Here is a 22,047-nt window from a genome sequence, read left to right on the forward strand (position 1 = left end):
TTTGTGAAAATATCTCACTCATAGGGGGATTAATCAGCAAAATCACAATACCAAAAGAAAAGGCATATCGCCTCTACTAAATTCTCCGAAGATACTATTGCCCTTAAATAAGCCGTTTTGGCGTTAATAATAGATTACATGTTTTTGGTCATATTTCTGGCAATGGGAAATGATAAAAATCTTTCGTCCGCATTTAATGTTAAATATCCCTTTTGATAATAGTCCGATTTCAACAATCTATAGCTTGTTCGAAAGGTATTCGTATAAGCTGCCTAAAAATATTTGAAGTGTTAATCTATGTTATCAATTTCGGCAGATAATTTAAAAAGCTGCAAAAAACACCATTTTTACACATTCAAACATTCATATCTTGGAAAATAGACATCAGAATCAAAAACAAATTAATAGCTTTCTTACTGTTTGATAGGTCTTTCATTTAAAATTGGTTTGGATTCGTTTAGCCATTGCTGAGAAACGCGAATGAGAGTTTGTCCGTTGCACACACTTACACACAGGCACATTCTCCCAAATCGTCGAGCTGAGTCGATTGGTATATAAGACTTGGCCCTCCGGGCCTCGGAAAAAATCTTGAAAGTTTGAGCGAATTCTATACATTTCTTTTATAAGAAATGTAAAAATACAATAGTTCTTAAATAGGAAATAAAACCAAGTCTGGAAATATTCACTGTTGATTTTGTTTGAATGGTATCACTGCTAGTATCGCTTTTTTAAGAAAAAGCCTTGATTTCTTAGTTCTCAGTCGCGTTGGAAATTTGAGTAAAGTATAAACTTGAAATCGATTAAAAAAATCGATTTTTTTGGCTCACACAGAAAACTTGCATTACCTAGCAGTAGGTAATTTTAAATCTGTACATCCCACTTCCTCCAACGAAAAACGAAAGAGAGGGAGTCCAAATTTACTCAAAAATAATGAGATATTCCCCAACGCCGACCAAACTTCATCCCATTAATTAAAAAAAAAAATCATTCCCTCTCCCTCGTTTTCCGGCAGTGAAATAAGGACAGCAAATTAAAATTACCTACTGGTAGGTAATGGATTTTAAGTGTGCAGTACAATATATAATCCCTTTAGGAAAATTCAGTTTTCCCACCACAGTGCATTGATTGAGGAATTTAGATATTTTATTAATTACATTTATTTATTTATCACGCACATCAACAGGCCGTACTCGGCCCCAATGATGGAAACTTAAACTAATTACATCTAAAAAACTGCAGGAATCGATTTCTCAATGATATTCGAGACAAATGAAAGTCGAACAAGTGCGACACACGATTGAAGAGGCGTTGTAGTCCCGTGATAGCGGCATTAGCTGTTTGAATAGTTCGTCGAAACGGCACTCTCAGAAGAACGTTTCCGCGTAACGTTCTGGACCTTGCTTGGATGTTAACTCGCTCTAGTAAATCTGGAGAATCGATGCGTCCTGACAGAAGATCAGAGATGAATAAGGCTCTTGCAGTTTCTCTACGACGCTGGAGAGTATCGAGCTGGATGAGTTGACACCGACTCTCGTAGCTTGGTAGACGAACAGGATCGCGCCAAGGCAGGCGTCGAAGAGCATACCGTATAAATTTTCGTTGAACGCCTTCAATTCGATCGCTGCTGTTCATGTAATTCGGGTTCCAGACCGCCGAACAATACTCCAGCGTAGAGCGCACTAAAGAGCAGTATAGGCTTTTGAGACAGTAAATGTCTGTAAAGGATTTAGCCGTACGGAAAATGAAGCCCAGGCTTCGCGATGCTTTACTAACAACATACGAAATGTGATTCTTAAATGTAAGTTTCGAATCTAACAGCACTCCAAGATCCTTAACGCAGCTCACTCGGGAAACAAGAGCTCCAGACAAGTTATATTCAAACTCAATGGGATCTTTTTTTCTGGTGAACGATATCACAGAACATTTCGCCGGATTCAGAATCATTCGGTTGTTTTCACACCATCTGCTGAAAGTGTCGAATTGCTGCTGCAAATATTGTGCGTCCGATCGGCTCCTAATTCTGTTGAAAATTTTTAGATCATCTGCATACGACAACCGTGGTCCTTTCAGCTGATAGTTTACATCGTTGAAATAGAGAGTGAATATTAATGGTCCGAGATGACTTCCTTGCGGAATACCAGTCGTTGCAGAGAACAGTTTGGAGTATGCATCACCTATGTTCACACTGAGTTGACGGCCAACGAAATAGGATTGAAACCATCGCAGGAGCGATCCACTGAAGCCAAGTTTTTCCAATTTAGCGACTGCGATATCGTGATTGATTTTGTCGAAAGCTGCAGATAAGTCAGTATATATAACATCAGTTTGTTGATTCGCATCAAACCCTTCGGACACAAAAGAGGTTAGAGATAGTAGATTCGTCGACGTAGATCGATTCGGCATGAATCCGTGTTGGTCTTTAGAAATATATTCCTTACAGTGAAAAAACACTGACTCCACCACGACTAACTCAAAGAGCTTGGAAATGGCACAGAGCGCAGATATTCCTCGATAATTGTCAATGTTTCTCTTATCACCTTTTTTGTGGACAGGAAAGATGAAAGCTGCTTTCCACAATTGAGGAAAAATCGCGGTTGTCAGTGACATTTTGAATAGTTGACAGAGAGGTTCCACCAAACCAGATATACACTTTTTCAAAAACACAGCAGGGACACCATCTGGCCCAGGAGATGACGATGCTTTAAGCTTGGGTGCTGCTGATACAATATCCGAGTGCTCCACATGAATCTCACTCACTGACCGTTCGAGTTGGGCCACGCCGCTAGCTGCAACGTCAATCTGCTGCGAGGACAGAGTCTCACTGACGAACACACTCGCAAATTTAGAGGCGAAAAATTTGCATATGGCTTGTGAATCATGCCCAACTTCACCATTCAAGAACATTGTAGAAGGTAAGCCGGTTTCTTTCCGCTGCTCATTGACGTATCTCCAAAACGATTTAGGATCCGGCTTAAGCTTACGTTGCATTTTTCGTTGGTAGTTTGAAAAACAAAAACTGTTCAGTTTTTTAAAATCGTTATTGAGCCTTACATAATAAGCTCTAAGTGACAAGGTACGGCGTTTGGTAAACTTTCGTAATGCTGCTCTTTTCGCAGTTTTTAGCTGACGTAGCTCGGCTGTCTGCCAGGGGGATTGATCACTTCGTTGATTACACTTTGGGACATGACGGTCGATAAGGTAGCTCATTATATGGCAGAATGTTTCAGCGGCGGAGTTCACATCATCCTTGCTTAGCACAGAATCCCAGTTAATACTTTGTAAAATATTCAAAATGCTGCTATAGTCGGCCCGCTTATAATTGTAACACACGGTGGGCGCGTGGCTCGAAAACTTCATAGGCGGTACGTCCTGGAGTGTAAGATGTAGAGGCGGATGGTGGCGAACATACTTTACTAGCGGGGTGAGGGCGGTGGAAATATACGGCGATTGATCTCTGGCATTGACGAAGCATAGATCTAAAATCCGGTCGTTCTCGTTCGTGGTGCTGTTGATCTGCTGAAGTGTAGCCGTGCTATAGCCATCCAGAAGAGTGATGCTGCCAGGATGAAAAACAGATTCGTCTGGGTCGGGTTGTAGAAATCCGTTATGAACGGAACGCCACTTTATTGTAGAAAGGTTGAAATCGCCGATAATCATGATTTCGTCAGTGAGTTGCGCCATCGCGGAAACAGAAGTCAATGATTCAGAATGAGAATCAACTGGTGCAGAGTCGCGAATTTTATCGGGAGGGAAATAAACCACACATATATATAATGTTCGATTTCCCAATTTTATCGCTGTCCATACTTGTTCGATGCTGCTCCAAGCGTCATTTGTTATATGTTGAACTTTTAATCCACGACGCACAGCGAGCAAAACACCGCCACCGGAGGATTTGTTGCTGTTGAGAGGGCTACGATCACATCTGAGAACCTCGTAGTCAGAGCAAATCACCTGGCTGGATAGAGTCTGCTCATTTAGCCATGTTTCTGTCAATGCGATGATGTCGTAACAGCAGTCCGAGGTAGCTAGATGATAGGTATTTGCACAGGAATTCATGCCTCCCACATTTTGATAGTATAAGTGGATGGGCGACGATTTTAGGCACGGAAGGCTGACCGGCACTCCTCGATTCATTCGTCTGGAATGTACACCGGGGCGATTGGAATGACTGCTAACAGCGGAAGGAGCGGGTGAACTGCATGAATTGGTAACACTCGTGATGGAAGTTGGAGTGCTCCTCAGGAGGTTTCCAGCTGACGGCTGACAGCGATGACTCATTAATTGACAGTCGGAAGCATTCGAGATAGAACAAACAGTTCCATCAGGAAAAACGGTTGATTCATCAACATAATTTTGAAAATACTTGCCAAAGAGGGCAATTTGGAAGTCCCCCTCTCCATTCCCAGACACAGGGCCGGGACGACTGAAGATACTGCTGACTACAAGGGGCACGACTGTGCTGGGAGGATTGGGGGATTCCATATTGCTTTCTACGGTGCGTCCCGGTTGCCGTTGATCAACAGGCGAATTGTCGGTGCGTGGTCTAAAATAACTGCTATTTGCGATGGATTTATCCCAGTCGAGGTGTTTTCCGAAACCCAAGCTTCCCGTCATTATTACGTTCTTGCCGAAAGTCGATGAACTCGCGGAAATACATCCCATCCGGCCAGGTATCGGCATTGAGAGCCATTTCACGAAGTTGAGGGTCAACACCAATTTTGAAAGAAATGAAATTAAGCCCGCTCAAATTTGCGTCTTTTTTCACTAACTTCTTCACTTCGACCGGATCGTCCGTTGAGAGGCACTCCTTAACCATAGCACCAACCTCAGCTTCGGAAACGGTGGTAGCAATTCGTGACAAGTAAATCCAGCATTTACTAGTAGCGGGTTGAACAGTGATTGTGGGCACCTTTGCGACATCACCCTTTTTCTTGCCACACGTTAGACTAGGGACATCGGATTTAGAAGGAAATTTATCATCCTCCGTCTCGCGAGCACGTTTGGCTCCAGCTCTATTTGGAACGGGCCATGATATGGGAGTTGCAGGCAATGTCGTTGCGGATTCCACTGATTTTCTGGTTTTCTCCATTTCAGCCTTTAATGCTTCAAGCGCTGTTTTATGTGTGTCGGTCAGCAAACGGAACGCTTCGCTCAATGCTGCAAAAGCTGCATTCACTGCGGAGGATTTCATCAAATCCACACAGCTGTCGCAAAGCCAGAATATATTCGCTGAGTCGTTAATCATGTCCAATTTTGGACGAGTGAGCGTTGAACACGATAGATGCATGATTCGGTCGCAAAATCCTTGGCATTTCAGCTGATTCAAAGTGGTTACCGGCTCGGAGCACTGCAGGCAGATCGAATCCATTGCGAATCGCCTACAGGTAGGCAACAGTAGCTACTTCGCGAGTAAGCTTTCCCGATATGCATCCACGGTTTCACCACAAGGATTCTATCACTACCGACGACACTTTGGGAGAACAAAATGTTTATCAATTGTCACCGCACGACCAAGAATCACAAATTATCAGTCAATTGATCAATAACTGCAGCTTAGGCGAGGGCACAAACTCTATTCTAATTGAGAAATCACTTAATATACACAAAAAAACGATCCAAAATACGAGAACGAAAATAAACAAACTGATTCACAACAGTGTTACCAGAATTAACTGAGCATTAGCAATAATTCGTTTGTATGTCTATTTTATGGGACATTTTTTCGCTTTCCCATTGATTTGGTTTGAGATTTCCAGCATTGATGTTGTCCTATGCTGATTTGAGCGATTCTATGAGTCCTGCCACTATCCCATGTAGTAGGTGTTATCAAAAACATCGCGAAGCATCAAGTTCTAATTGTTCTCAAACGATATAATATCCGAAGAGAGTGATAAGAGTTATAAGAAATGTCTCATCACACTGTTATGTGGATTAAAAACGTTTTTTTGGTCTTATTTCTGGCAATGGGAAATGATTGAAATCTTTCGTCCGCATTTAATGCAAGATATCTCTTGATGATAGACCGTTTTCAACAAGCTATAGCTTGTTCGAAAAGTATTTGTATAAGCTGTCTAAAAATATATAGAGTGTAAATCTATGTTGTCAATTTCGGCAGATAAATTTAAAAAAACTACAAAAAACGCCATTTTAACACATTCTGTCTGGGTGACAGACCTTTCATTTAAAATTAGTTTGGATAAGATCGGTTTAGCCATTGCTGAGAAAAACGAATGAGAGTTTGTGCGTTACATACACACACAGACATTGTCTCAAATCGTCAAGCTAAGTCGGTTGGTATATAAGACACGGCCCTCCGAACTTATAGTTGTAATATTAAAGATACTGCGGTAAGACAAGATAATTCTATTTTCATGATTTATGACGCGCCGTTTGGTGGGAGAAATGACCCGGAATAAGCATGACGAGTGTTCTGGGCCCTATGACTTAATCGGGCCGAGAATGATTTTATTGTTCATAACAGTTCGTGAAATTTTATGTAGTATATCCCTCTAACCATCATTTCCACTATTCATTATATTCAGCATACTTCTTTCAGCTTTATATATGCGGGTTGATCTAAGATGCCTAATATACCCACTGTTTTCGAAATTCACATTCAATCTATTAAACTCAACACGAAATACGTTTACAGTGAAAACCCGAATTTTTCAGCGCGAATGAACAGCCAGCTAGGTACCGCGTTTCTGTCCGCGCAGTGGCAGTTTTATTAAGCTCAAGTATCCGAAGAACCTTAGTGTGCAGCGGACAGAACCTATCAAGGTAAAAGTCAATAATATTAAAACAGCAACGGTGAGATCAACAAATAAATACATTAATTAAATAATTAATATTACATTATGTGTGTTAACCGAATTTAGGATTAAAACACGGCACCACACGAATGTTCACTTTCACATTTATTTATTCTAAAACACGAATGCTGATTACACAAAACAATTTTTTGGACGGATATAAAAATCAAAACTGTCTTCGTTCACTTGCACATTTGGGTTGGATCTGCCCCAGCTGATGAAATCCAGCTGTTGAGAGCAGATTGAATCGAGCACCAGCAAAGGGGGCTGCCCGTAAGCGACGGGTAGATGAATATCACAAGGCTAAGGGGGATCGACAGTGTTGTGCAGTGGGATCGCGCTGTGGGGTAAAAGTACCGGTTTCCAAACATACCGGCCTCCTTGAAATCTCCTCGATTTCAATCAAAATGCTTTCTAGCTACTCAGACTCCCTCGCCTCTGTGATGTATGCTAGTTGGTGCTGTTATGGTGGACCATCGACGTCGGGGACGGGAGACTTGAATTCGACTCCGTCAACTGCTATGCGGCCGGCGTCGATAAAACAAGACCCGAGCGACTCCGCTGGTCCTACCACTTCTACTGCTACTGCGGCTGCTGGATCGGTTGTGAACCTCTGTCGACTCTATTCGGGGATCCAGCAAAGTACCTGCGCGGACGAGGAAACAGATCAATACCTGTTGACATGAACAAACCGGATTGTACTTAACTTGGATGGGGTTTGGGGTGAAAGGCTCCGATTACGCAAACTAGTACTGCGCTACCCCGGTTTGCTTTGTTGCTGGAACCCTGCTGACCACTTCAGACTTGTGGATTGCTGTAGTGTGATGTTAAACAGTTCTGATATGGCGTCTGACTATAGCGATAGTCGTTAGGACGGAGACCTTGTCTTCCGCGAGCACCGCTACTGAAGTTAAGGGTGAAACGCAGGCTAGACAGTGGTCTCGAATTTACTCTATTCAGACAAAATGGTAGTGGTTCTATAATTTGAACAAGACGTGTTGTAAAATGAGAAGACCATCTAGTCTTCGATGGATCCGTGCACTGTTGTTGACTGCTAGAACCTGCGGAAGAATCCATCGGCTTAATCTGGAACTCGAGCGTGAACAGGTAGCACGCAACTTAAAGATGGCCACCCTAGCTGGATAATAAGTAGCTTCCATTCAGACGCCAAGATAGCCCTTGGGGGTGTTGAATGCTTATCTATGTCGGGGAGCAGCCAACTGCCTTTTAGCGCGCCGCGTAGTGTTGAAATGTGGTGAAGGATAACGATTTTACGGAGTCATAGCTCAGCTCATGAACGAATGACTGGCTAATGGTCATGACACGTCAAATCTGTTGGAGAATATAAAGCAGTTGGAATCCAAAAAACAAACATGGGAGTATATCGTAACTTAAGGATCGGCCCCGTAGGATACGCGCTGGGATGCACCGCACAGTGGCGTAGCCAGAAATTTGGTTTGGAGGGGGTTTTGATGAAAATCGCATTTTTTTGAAAAAATGCTAAAATTTAATATGAGTTTGATAAATTATTGAAAACTGTAAAACATAAGTAGTCTAACAGATGTCATTCCAGTCTAAAAACAAGAAGGATCAACATGGAACAGTTTTCAAACCTCTATAGATTATTTTCTTGTATAATATGTCAATGAAGTCAAAAATTGCGATCTTTTAAAGTGGGATAAATGATCTAAAAAATTTTCAACGTTCAAGATCACCTAATATAATAATCCTTGACTTTGAAAGTTTGACAACTTCGGGAAGTTATCAACATAAAACAGCGCCTGCTTTGATATAGAAATTTTAGTGATTAACTCTCATAGAGGTAATTATGGTGAATTAATTTTTCAAAAATATTAAGAGACATGGTGCCTTCAGCAAAGTTTTTGATAATGTCATTTCAAACAATTTTGTTGAAAATATGAAGGCTACATGAATTCAACATATAGGGATTTAAATGGACTGGGTCTGCTACATTTCTTCTTAGTGAATAAAAATTTAGGTGAAAACTATTTTTTTTCTGCGCTACGGATAAAATTGTTTGAAACAATCATTGCGAGTTGAGAACATAAAACCTATAACTAAATTATGGATGGATGGAACTGAAACTTGCGTTTCGACTTCATCTCATCAGAATCCGACACTAACTTGGTGGGCGGACTAAGCTTGCGCCGAATTGATGCTAGCTCCTGAAAATGGAATCACTCTTTGTGTTTTTGAGTCCTTTTAATATCTGGGAATTATTTGTTTTATATCCAATTCCCTTATTTTTTTGTAAGCTTCAAAGGCACCTTGAACGCAATGTGAATTTATTATTTAATTACTGCAGAAGAGATTTATCAAATACAGTAATTTCAGAATAGCTTGTTGTAAAGGTTTTCTACTACTATATTTCGATACTCTGAATATGTGGGATATTTATGTCTTTGACAAAGTTGTTTGAAATAGCACTTTCGAAAACTTTGCTGGAGACATTAAGTCTCGACCCAAACTTGGTTGAAGAGTAATTCTTGTCTATAATTACTTCTAGGAGGATTAACCGTCAAAATTTTTCTATCAGCAGATGAACAGTTTTACGTTTTGAAATTCTTCAATGTTACTTAACATCGAAATTTGGCAGTTTCGAATGAATGTGATCGTGACCGTTAAAAATTTATCGAGCATTAATTTTACTTTTCTTTATTAGTCACCCTCACAACTTGCAGTACTAGAACGTAGTACACAAAATTTTAGTACGCCATTCATTGCATCCTGCTAAGAGGCTATTCATATAGTTGATAATACAACAAAAATCCAATGCTCATAAAACCGATCCTGACCTGCTAGAGACAAAATTACATCAGCTTTCAACTAGTTTCTGAAATGTTATTCTTGTTGTAACTCATATTGAATTCTTGTCTAAACTCTACACAATCTAAAAAAATACATTTTCAGCAAATGTTGAAATGTATGTAAGTTTTCGGTAAACAAGCTTATGTTTTATATGCAATCAACCTATTCAAATTTAGATTCCCATTCGAAAAATTATCTCTAATCCATATTTTGAAGCATCTTTCCAAAAATGAGCTCATAATAATTCAGACAGTTATTTTATTTTACATTGAAGAAATTTGACAACTATGGGATTTTGGCTAAGAGATTAGTTACAAGATCCCCTTCCCATAATTTTCCAAAAGTTCTCACGACGCTCTAAACACAGTTATCAATGTAGTGATCAGAGAATATTTTTCCAAAAATATTTTGTGGAATATTAAATTAAATTCGTCAGCATCAATTTTTTTTTCAATCCAATTAATTTTGGTTTGGGGGGGGGGGTTTTAACCCCCAAACCCCCCCCCCCCCCCCTGGCTACGCCACTGGCACCGCACGCTGCTGATAGTTGCCCTAATGGGGGCTGTTGTAATCGAAATTGCTGCAGTTAGATGATGAAAGCAGCTCGCGAGACTTTTTGGGTTTCCACTATCCAGAACCATAGATTTAGATTGGTGTTCACAACCCTAGTGGAGGAAAGCAAAACAGTAGCAACCATTGATAGAATTCGGTGCGTTGAACAGAACTTGTGGTTCGCCCCCTGGCATTCACGGATACAAAGTGCTGCTGGCTGCCAAATGGCTTGCGATTGATCGTTGACGAGGTTACCATGTGGATACATGTGTCCTGGATTCCCGGTGATATGTTTCACGCTTGTTGCGGATTTGAAGATAGTAGACTCAGTAAATAGATTGACAGATGGTGTTCAGTATAGGGGGCTCGATCCTAGGCCCAGTGCTATGGAACCTAATGTATGACGGGGTTCTGAGACTGAAGTTCCCTCCTGGGGTCAAGAACGTCGGTTTTTCCGACGACGTAACCTTGGAGGTCTACGTGGAGTCAATCCTTGAGGTAGAACTAACCGCAGAACACGCGATCAACACGGTGGAGGAATGGATGAGCGCGAGAGGCCTGGAGCTCTTTAATCATAAGACGAAGGTAGTTATCGTCAACAAACGCAAGTCGGCGCAACATACAGTTATCCATGTGGGAGAAGTCGTGATCACCTCACAGCGGAGTCTGAAGTCTCTCGGAGTCATTATAGACGACAAGCTGACCTTCGGCAGCCACGTCGACTATACATGCAAGAGAGCGTCGACTGCTGTTGCGGCTCTATCGAGGATGATGTCCAACAGCTCATAGGTGTGCGCCAGTAGACGTAGGTTACAGGCAGGCGTTGCCGTATCTATTCTCAGGTACGGCGGCCCGTCATGGTCAAGAGCACTGAGGGTAACCAGTTACCTACAGAAACTGGAGAGCACCTACCGCGTGATGTGCCTCAGAGTGATATCTGCCTACCGCACGGTATCACACGATGCATCCTGCGTGATAGCGAGCATAATGCCAGTCGGGCTGGTCATTCGGGAAGATGAGGCTCTCCTCATCTCCTTCGAGCTACGTGGAAATAGAGGAGCCCGCGAGCGCACCAGGGTGACCTCGGTCGCCAGATGGAAGCGTGAATGGGATAACTTCTCGAAAGGTAGGTGGACCCACCGGCTGATACCTAATATATCGAGCTGGGTGGGAAGACCCCATGGGGAAGTTCAGTTCCATCTGACACAATTCCTGTCAGGCCATTACTGTTTCCGACAATACCTCCACAAGTTCCAGCATGCGGAGGTCTCAGCCTGCCCGGACTGCCCAGGTGTAGACGAAACTGCCGAACACATACTGTTCGTATGTCCTCGTCGAAAGAAGAGCAATGCTTGACGTCTGTGGCTGGGACACAACCCCATACCCTTATTCAGCGGATGTGTCAATCGGTGGAGAAGTGGAACGCAGTCTCGACTGAAACCACCCAGATTGCTTGTAGCCTACAGGTAACTTGGCGTACCGAGCAACAGATGATGGGCACGACTAACTAGTGATTGGTTAGTTGGAGTGAAAAAGGCCGAGCGCAAAAAAAGTGAGTGAATGGTCTGTCCATGCTGAGGCAGGTTTGGCGCAGCGACTGGCAACCGCGTAAGGGGTAAACCCAGTTACCCCGAAGCAAGGCAGAAGAGTGAGTGTATAGGCGTATATGTGGACTGCCTCATGTCAAGATGGGAGGGTCGTGGTGTAGTATGTTGGGACTTAGCTATCGATGCCTCGTGGCGTGGCAGAGGAGTGAAAGGGTGAGCATCCAAGTCAGTCTCACACGGTATGTTAAGGGTGGGCACAAAAGTCAGCCTCACATGGTATGGTAGAGGCTAGCACAAAAGTAAGCCTAGCAAGGAATGAAAAAGGTGAGCACACAAGTCAGCCTTGCATGGCATGTCAGAAGTGGGGCATAAGAAAAATGCGCACTTTAGAGAAGTGAGAAGTGGGACATAAGAAAAATGCACACTTTAGAGATCCCTCCCTCATATAGACCGTCCTTTGTACGAATTTCAGCGACACGAATGTTGCCGTCGGAGCCGGAGACGATATTGGAGACACGTCTCAGTCGCCATTTTAATGGAGGTAGGTTGTCTTCTTTTATTAAAACCATGGTGCCTACAAAAATGTTGTCCCGTTGACGAGTCCATTTTGTTCGGTTGTGAAGATCGGACAGATATTGTGTGGAATATTTCTTCCATATGTGTTGACCGACATCTTGCGACCTCTGCCAAATAGTTAGCCTATTTTCTGGAATATCCTACAGTCTGGGCTCGGGAACCGCCGTTAACGGTTGATGGATCAGGAAGTGACCGGAAGGCAGAGCCTCGAAATTTGATGTGTCGTTACTAATTGGAGTTAGTGGTCGAGAGTTGAGAATCGCCTCGATCTGTGCAACTACTGTTTGCATTTCGTCGTGCTGCAGAACTCGTTTACCGATTGTGCGCTTGAAATTCCCGTTAAAAGATTTCACTGCTGCTTCCCACGCCCTCCAAATTTTTGTGCTTGGAGGGGTGAACCGAAAATCTTTTCTGTCGTGCAGGACTCCTCGTGCTACGGATTGTTGAAACTGATCGGAATTGAAGAGTTGAACCAACTCGTTAAGTTCACGTTTGGCGCCTATAAAGTTGAGAGCATTGTCACACATCACCAATATAGGTATCCCTCTTCGAGCGACAAATCTCTTTCACACAAAAAATAAAGTGGGTTAATTTAAGAAGATCGTTGGTAAATTTAAGAGTTTTCTTTGGTTCTTTTTTGTAGTGAGTATAAACTTTCAATTTAAAAATATAAAAACTACATTATTTTGAGAAGGTAAAACAATATAGATCAAACATAACCGTTGTATCACGTTATCCAGGAAAAAATCATCTTTAGCCCATCCTATCCTATCCATAGCAATTGCTGAAACAGTAGTAATGTGCTTCGTGGTACCGGTTAAGCTATGTCAAGCTTTTCACGATTCGGGCCACACTCGAACGCTTCTGATCGATGGCAACGTAGGTACAACACAGCTTCTTTGATTTGTTTTTAATTGTGACTTGTTATCGATTTTCATGCGGTGACCTGTAAAGTAGATATTATTTCTATGTATTTGTATGTTTATTTGTGACGATAGCCTATTAGCGTATTTGCTTTATATCAGGCCAAGGAAATACAAGATATATAAGATATTATATTAATAAACGAAGAGAATATTTTTTTAAATGCGCCCATACTCTTCTCTCTTTGATCTGTCACAGATTCCACGCACATTTTAACCTGTCCGTATTACTGTTTATTAATCCATTCGTCAAACGAGGTACTGTCGAAATACACTCGCTTATTAATTTGACAAGTCTGCTCGAGTATGTGGTAAGGCTGGCTTACGTTTCGAATGTCCTTCACCATCTGTTTGGAATCTCTTCGGCCATCGGAAACGAAATGATTCTTCCGATGAATAGAAACATGCAACATTCGGCAAACTGGAGCAACTTAACCACTGCATTGTAACTACATTGGCGAGAGTTGATTCGCACCGGAATGTTTTGATGGCCGCTATGAGACAACTCCAGGACCCAAAACCAGTAGATTTGGTAATGGTAATATTTCACTTCCAGGTGTCTTTATGTCGAACATATTTATGCTTTTCTTGTGACCAACAAAAGAACTTCCTCTATCTATGGCAGGATCAGACGAGTCTGAGAGCAGCTTCCACTTCATCCATCGAAATGTACCTTTTGTAAGAACATCACGTTAACTGCTGGATACGCGAATCGAAAATCTTTTTCCTGAGAAAAAAAAATCAGGGTTGACATCAAAATTGGCACGAACTATAATTATTTTCAAGAACAAAGACACAACTGTCACACCGCACACTATTTTTTCCAGTAAACGGAAAGTTTCGGTGGGTGGCCTAGAACAATGTTTCTAATAGCTTCTTGTGCGAAGGCAACTATTTAAAAAGGCCTAGTCGTCATTTCGTTGACCGGGACGGATATTCAGTGCTGCGGGTTTAGTTGGCCAAAAACTTTGTATTTCAAAGTTCGTACTTTTAAATACAAGTGTTTCTTGAACTAAAATACTTTCATATTAAAAGGAATCATTTTATTTCTACAACGTTTCCCGCAAATTTACGATTTTTTTTACTCCTTTTAAAAGAAGAGTTAAAAACTTTTGAGGGCACAATATTATTTTTTGTGTGTAAAGGCAGCGAGGAACGCAGCACTCGTTAGGTCTCCAATGAGCTCTAGATGAACAGCCTTTGTCACCAGACACACAAAAATCGCGACGAAGTGTTTTCTTGGAGCAGTCCTTCGGATGGGGCAAATGACCTGAAACGGCTCGCAATAGTCGACGCCTACTTTCAGAAACGGATGTGCAGGAGCAACTCGCTCAGATGGTAAATCAGCCATTAGCTGTTCTAAAACACGCGCTCTGCTGCGAAAACACGACACGCATTCGTGAATAACTGTGTTGACCAAACGTCTGATGCGAGTAGGCCAATACCTTTCTCGGACGCTAGCAATCAGGAGCTGTGGGCCCGCGTGGAAATGCTTCAGATGATAGTGTACTACAATGAGTTTGCTGAGGGGGTGATGTTGACTGAGGACAAATGGATGCTTTCGAGATATCGATATTGGTGCGTGACGTAGACGGCCGCCCACTCGCAATAACCCTTCGACCAGAATGGGGTGGATCTGGACTACTTCTGATGATGACGATACTGGTTTTCCTATTTGTAGCGCGGTAATTTCGGCAGCAAACGATTCTTTCTGCGAGAGACAAACTAGAGCCAACGTAGACTGTTCGTGTTCGTCATGACTAAGCACTCCGACTCTCCGATTTCTGGTACCATGTCGTTGTTGAGTGTTGTGGATGATACGACGGATGAGTGCCACAATACGAACGAGGTCGGAAAGCGATGATCGCAGGGTGAAGATATCACTCGGAGAATCTGTCGTCGCCGGCAGTGCAATGGACCTTTCCTTTAACAATGAATGGTCTATCTTTTCGACTGGTGTATCTACCTTCCATCCATAACGGTCCCTCAAACCACACTCTTTGATACTGGAGCTGTGCCGGAGTCATCCCACGCGAAATGATGTCGGCAGCGTTTTCCACACCTGACACGTGATTCCACGAACTTCCCTTAGTTATATGCTGGATCTCCGACACACGATTTGCAATAAATATTTGCCATCTGTGATGATAGGATGGTCCAGAAGTATGCTCTATGTTGTATTTTAACGCTATCACGAACCTTGTCGTACAGATGACTCAGAAGTAGTGCTGAAGATAGCTCGAGACGAGGAATGGTCTGCGCCTTTTTCTTTCGCTAGTGGCGCGACTCTGGACTTTGCTGCTAACAATCGAACAGCTATCTTGCCATCTTGACCCGTACAGCGTAAATATAGGCAAGCGCCGTAGGCCTTCTCTGATGCGTTGCAGAAGCCATGCATCTCGACCAACATCAAATCTGCTCGAAACGCCACCCACCGAGGAACCGAAAGCGAAGACAAGGCAGTGAGGTTCCTCCTATATTCCATCATGCCACCCAACAGTGGGTCATCCCACACTTGCTGTTTCCACAATTTTTGGAGAAAGATTTTTGCCATGACAACAACTGGTCCAACTAGACCAAGAGGATCAAAAAAACGAGCTGCATCGGCAAGAACCGTTCGTTTAGTGATCACGGTGATGTTGCTCCAGACCGGCGAATGAAATAATAATTTATCGGAGGTAGGTTGCCACAATAAACCTAGAAGAATTCAGCTCAAGTGTCACACGATCATCCAATAAAGAGGGTGGTAAATTAGCCAGAAGCGCGGGGCAATTGGAAGCCCATTACGGCAATGTGAAACCTTCTGAATTCGTTAACTCGATCATTTTCTTCGTCAACTGCTTACCGTCTTCGATGTTATCTGCTCCAGTTAGCATATCGTCGACATAGAAATCTTTCTTCAGTGCACAAGCAGCGCGGGGAAATGATTGCAACCCATCTTCGGCCAACCGCTCCAAACATTTGGAGATAAGATAAGGATCGGATGCTGTACCATATGTAACCGTCGTTAACTTAAACACACGTACTGGTTCGTTGACTGAATCCCTCCATAATACGCGTTGAAGATGTTGATCGAATGGTTGCACCCTCATCATCCGGTACATTTTTTCGATATCGGCGACGATAGCGACTGGATGTAGACGGAAACGGATAATGATCGATAAAAGATCTTCTTGAATTACAGGGCCAACCATTAAGGGACCAATCATAAATTACGTAACGCAAAAATTGCACAAAATTGACTTCTACTCCCCTATGTAACAAATTGTCACAAATTTATCCATACCCCCTCTCCTGTTACGTAACAAATTCCTAGAAAAATTTTTTTTCTTCGGTGAAAACATGTTACGTGACGATCTAGCTAACAACACCTCCCCCTATGTCACAACTTGTCCTAACCTCCCCCCCTAAAAGCGTTACGTAATTTATGAATGGTCCCTAATGCGTCATTCAATGAAACTCCGGATGACGACTTGCAAAAGGCATCGAACACGACTCGGAGTTTGGTCGATGAGCTGACTCATTACCTCCTTGATGTGACCTAGTTGTTGAAACTCATGGATAAACTCAGTGTATCTTAACCTAAACTCGGAATTCGACTGAAACTGCCTTTCTAACCCCGCAAATCGACGCAAAGCTATATCTTTCGAATCACCGATCTGCTGAACGATGAATTCTCTCTTCGGCAAAGAAACGACGAATCTTCCGCTGTCGTCGCGTGCTACAGTCTGATCGAATAGCATCTCACACGCAGATTCCTCAACTGACTGTGTACTGATGGATCTGGATGGACTGAAACCGCCTTTCTAACCCCGCAAATCGACGCAAAGCTATATCTTTCGAATCACCGACCTGCTGAACGATGAATTCTCTCTTCGGCAAAGAAACGACGAATCTTCCGCTGTCGTCGCGTGCTACAGTCTGATCGAATAGCATCTCACACGCAGATTCCTCAACTGACTGTGTACTGATGGATCTACACGTTTCCAACTCCCAGAACCTTGTCAGTAGGTTGTGAATGTCCGTCGTTGTACATGATAAGGACACTGCTGGTTGAAGCTCATTCGAATGTTTGGGAACTCGTCCTGAAACAATCCAGCTGAAGACTGTATTTTGGAGCATGGGTCCTTCGTCTGCCATATTGGTTCGACCTTCAGAGAGCAATTCGAAAAAGTGTTCTGCTCCTATGATCATATCTATCTGCCCTGGTTCAATAAATTGCGGATCTGCAAGGATTGTATCCTCAGGAAGAGTCCACTGAATGACGTTGATTTTTCGAGCTGGCAAGATCGTCGTGAGTTCCGAGAGAACGTAGAAGATCATCGATCCATTGAACGACGATATTGTTGGTAAACGCGGTCGGATGGTTGCGTTCACCAGCTTGCGCGACATGGCTGTTGAACCACCAATACCTTAAACTTGAAGGTGAGGTGGATCGAAACTTCAGTTTCTGAAGTCATGAAACAGAACTAGGAACACGAGTCTAACAATACTCTAGCTAAACGTGTATTTCCGAACTGATCTCGAACATGTACAATAGCTGTAGACAGTAAAACTTCTTGTTTTTTTGTGTGTACGGGTGCTGGATGGCAGTGTGACTATGTTGTGACTTGTGCATGATTGGCTTGTGGTGGACACTGGTTCAGTGTGCATATTTTGCAATAGTGTAACAGGGAGGGAATTTGTGAGTGGTTGAGCAGTATTATTGTGTGTAGATTGGCTTTGGTTTTGTGTCTCTGGTTGCTGCTGGTTGGTTTGCGCTTGTGAGACGGAGAATTGTTAGTGCAGGCCAAATTGTGATGAAGATTCGGAGTGCAACAACGAATGATGTTTTCTTTGGCAATGATGACACGCACCCCTGTTGCAGCTACGAGCTTCATGTCCCAATGATAGGCAAATCAAAACAACTTCAATCTCCTGACTGCTTCGATGCGTTCCGTGACATCCATCCTTAAAAATTTGGTGCAGAGGAAGGCAGAATGGAAGGCTTCAGCGCAGAACTAGCACTTTCAATACGACCCAATGACTGATTCATACTCTTGTTCTTTCTTCTAGAATCGGCGATGCTTGTCCGGGAGCAACGGATTGAAGGATGGAACAGTGGTTTCTTAGAAACTGTATCAGTTTATCGTAACTGGGAACATCCTTTGAGTTGTGATGCGTTTCCCAATGGCGTAGCGTAGTGGCATCCAACCGAGAACATATCATGTACACCAAAATCGTGCTCCAATTGCTAGTGAATTCTCAAACCTTGTCCAACATCATAAGATTCCTTTCAAAATCCCCTATGAGTTTATTCAGCGCTTCATAGCTCTCCTTTTTCATCGCCTCTGCCGAAAATAACGAGTCTAAGTGGGCCTGGCAATATGCTTCGTATTTTTGTAACGTTTCTCCAGTATGCTCCAGGCCACATCATAATTCACGGATGACATCTCCACCGAACTGATTTCCTGCAGGGCTTCTCCCGTGAGCGACGACTTCAGATAAGTAAATCTGTCCATGGTTGTTAGCTGATTATTTTCATGGATAAGACTTCTGAACGTGTCCCGAAAAGTTTCCCACTCCTTGATCTTACCGCTGAATGTCGGCAGACGAATCTCTGGGAGCTTTACTCGCGATATTCCAAACGACGTGGCCGGCGAGGTCGAATAACGGATGGCTGTTGTATCTCCAAAAACTTCCAACGCATAAGTTCACTCTTTAAGTAACAATATTGATCCTCCATTACCATTATTATATGTGCATTCTCGCCATCTCTAGCTTTGGCCATCGCTTCTATTCGCACAGAACGTTCTTTATCCGACTCTTTCGTATCAACCTCTGGTAGGTCAGTAACATGATTCGTCAACAGCTCGATCTTCCTACGGACGACGTGAAACTCACTAAAGGTGATGTCCAACCTTTGAAGACGAATTTCAAGCTGATCCGCATGCCTTTCTTAGTCGAAATGATCCAGAAAATATTGAATGGCATCAAACGTCTTCCGAAGGTTTCTCTCCAGCTTCTTCAGATCTCGTAGTTCCGTCGCCATGCCACTACTTACAGTTCTGAAGCTCCGAGGAAACTTTGAAACAGATTCCTTGCTTATATAAACTTCTATTCACACTTGCACTTGACTTTGTTTTGAAAAATCTTTCACTCGACTCGACGTCCCGCGTGCGAATTGACTGACCTACGACCAAAAGTGACAACAGCGGGGAACCACCCAAGCAGACAACCGCAAGATGGAAAATATCCTAAGTGTAAGACCAACCGTCTAATAATCAAAGACACACAAACTAAAGCAATCAATACCAGTCCCATGAAGGGATCTATCGCATGCAAAGAAAACTTGTATTGCTATGGATTTACTTTATTTTTATTTCAACCCCACCGGTGGTTTCATGCAAACCCACCACAAACATGCAAATACTTCCCCGTTTATTTCTTCCGGACGATATTGATGGGTGGCTGGTACCGTTGCACAAACTTGCTGCTAATTAAATCCGCACCACTGAACGTCCAGGAACAATTACTGTCTCACTGTCGTTTGCCTCGTTTCTAAGGTGCGCACAGAAAAATATTTTGTAATTTTAAGTTTATTTTCATGCACATATTTGGAGCATGAACAAAAATGTAAAATTAAGTTCCACCACAAATACACACGACTTGTTGTGCTTTCTTCAACGAATTTTATTATAATTTTACATGTGGATTGAAAATTACAGTTTCTTTAAACGGAAAGCCAATCCACTTCAATGTATTTCTACTCGAATAATGCTGTAAAATGAATGATATGTAATATTACACGAATGAAAGTATAAAATTGTATGCTGTTTGAAGCTCCAATTGATTTTACCGTAATTTTCAATCAAATTTTTGATTCAATCTTTGTATGTTTAGATTCGTATTGACTTACTTGTCATTTAAATTTCATTATTTTTTGGTGTGCGGTGTCGATGTCCGCTAACCAGAGGTCACTCAACCTAGCTTCTTCTTTTCTCCCTTCAGCTCAATATTTCAGCGAACTTTTCGCCACTATTCGCTGGTTCTTTTCTGGGAAACAATGTCCTCGAAATCCGGTTCGAAGAATTTGGTTCTTGTTAACCTTCTTGTTAACCAAATTTCGGATTAAAACACGGTTCCACACGAAAGTTCACTTTCATACTTATTTATTCTGAAACACGATTGCTGATTACACACAGCAATTTTATTGAGCAGATATAAAAATCAAAACTGTCTCCGTTTACTTGTACAGTTGGGTTAGAGCTGCCCCAACTGATGAAATCCAGCTGTTGAGAGCAGATTGAATCGAGCGGGCGTAAAGAGGGCTGCCCGTAAGCGACGGGTAGTTGAATACAACAAGGCTAAGACTAACAGCACCGGAGCGTGGGTAAAAGCGATTTGCTAACCGCCATCATAACACGACACCGCACCGGCGGTTGGTAAACAGGTTGGGAAATGGAAACTTATCGTTTCGGTTTATAGCGAGTTGCTATATTTGGTAACTTCTTTCAACCGACGCCAACGTTGCTATTCGCAGAAAGGAGGCAAAACAAAGGAAATGTAAAAAAATAGGATCTCGCGAAAAATGTTATGTAGAAGTGTTCTGCGTAAATTTTGATTCGACTTGCGGAAGATTTTTATTTTAAATAAAATTATGTGTTGAGCTCAATAAATAAAATTATTGGTTGTGAAACAATAAATTAATTGATTGAATTCAACAACATTTTTTTAAAGTTTACAGAAATTAAAACAGAATTCTTGAAATTAAAAGTTTATTGTCGTTTTAATGAAAATATATTTTCAAACCTCGATTCACACCAATTATTTTGTTGTTTGATACAATGAAAAGTATTTGTTTGTATTCAATAACACATATTTTTGATTATGCTGTATGTTTTCTGCGTGGAAGTAAAAATAAGTGCATCGAAGCAGCTTGGATTGAACTGGAAGATGGAGCATTATGTCAAGCTGGGCATGATGTGTCCCAGGATCCGATTGATGGGACAAATCAAAAAGCCAAAAACCTGCACGGAATGTAGGAGGAAACGCTGCGTGATTTGTCGTTCATTGGCGAAACTGCAATAGAAGCCATGACCACAATTCGTTCTACTATATTTTCAATTTGCAGGCTTTTGTAGCGAAGCTTGAATCTCTCTTAAACTAATGGAATTAGAGATATTAACGTTGTCGAACCAGCAGGATCATCCAATAATGAAGCCTTTCAGCCCAGGGGCGAAGATGCTATCAAGAATTTCTTTGGTTTTGAAGCTTTTATCTGTGGAGGCCAATACGAAGGCTAATGACAGTATCCAACGAAACCTTCAAGCTTTCGATTATTTCGTTCAATTTTTGCGGATAAACAAATATTGCTAATTAATTTTATGAGTGGCAATACACCAAGAAGTGGCTTTTGTCACTGTAAAATCAACGGATGCTATGTTGATTATTAGGACATTAGCAGAACAAAAGAATGCGATGAAAATAATCATGATGGCTATGGTTTCATAGGAGGTGGTAGCGATAAGGTGGCTTTTAAATTGATATTCTGTCTACGCAAATGAAGTTATTCCAACCCGTGAAAATCGCTGGTGGTGATTGTGGGGACTGTGGGAAGTAAGATTCAAGAAAGAAGGCTTGGTTCAGAAAAGGATACCTAAAAATAAACGCTGGATTTAGTGGCTAATAAGTACACATGACCGGACACAGATCACACCTGTTACATCATCACCATCTAGTTTCATCCGGTGGTTCATCATATTTTCGAGGGATAATATTGTGTTGTGGTATACTACCCATGATCGCATGTTTGCTCCGTTTTCT

General features: G+C 42.2%; 1 protein-coding gene across 1 annotated transcript in view; it reads right to left on the reverse strand.

Moving 5' to 3' along the window:
• Positions 1-20,233, reverse strand: part of LOC131687693 (homeobox protein Hox-D4-like) — a 156,935-nt gene extending 136,702 nt beyond the window's left edge. The window contains exon 1 of the mRNA XM_058971789.1: positions 20,141-20,233. Within this exon, the coding sequence (XP_058827772.1) occupies positions 20,141-20,147 (7 nt within the window). The 5' untranslated portion in view covers positions 20,148-20,233. The remainder of the gene's footprint in view (positions 1-20,140) is intronic.
• Positions 20,234-22,047: the final 1,814 nt, after the last annotated feature.

The sequence above is a fragment of the Topomyia yanbarensis genome, chromosome 3 (assembly GCF_030247195.1).
Source record: "Topomyia yanbarensis strain Yona2022 chromosome 3, ASM3024719v1, whole genome shotgun sequence".
Lineage (NCBI taxonomy): Eukaryota > Metazoa > Arthropoda > Insecta > Diptera > Culicidae > Topomyia > Topomyia yanbarensis.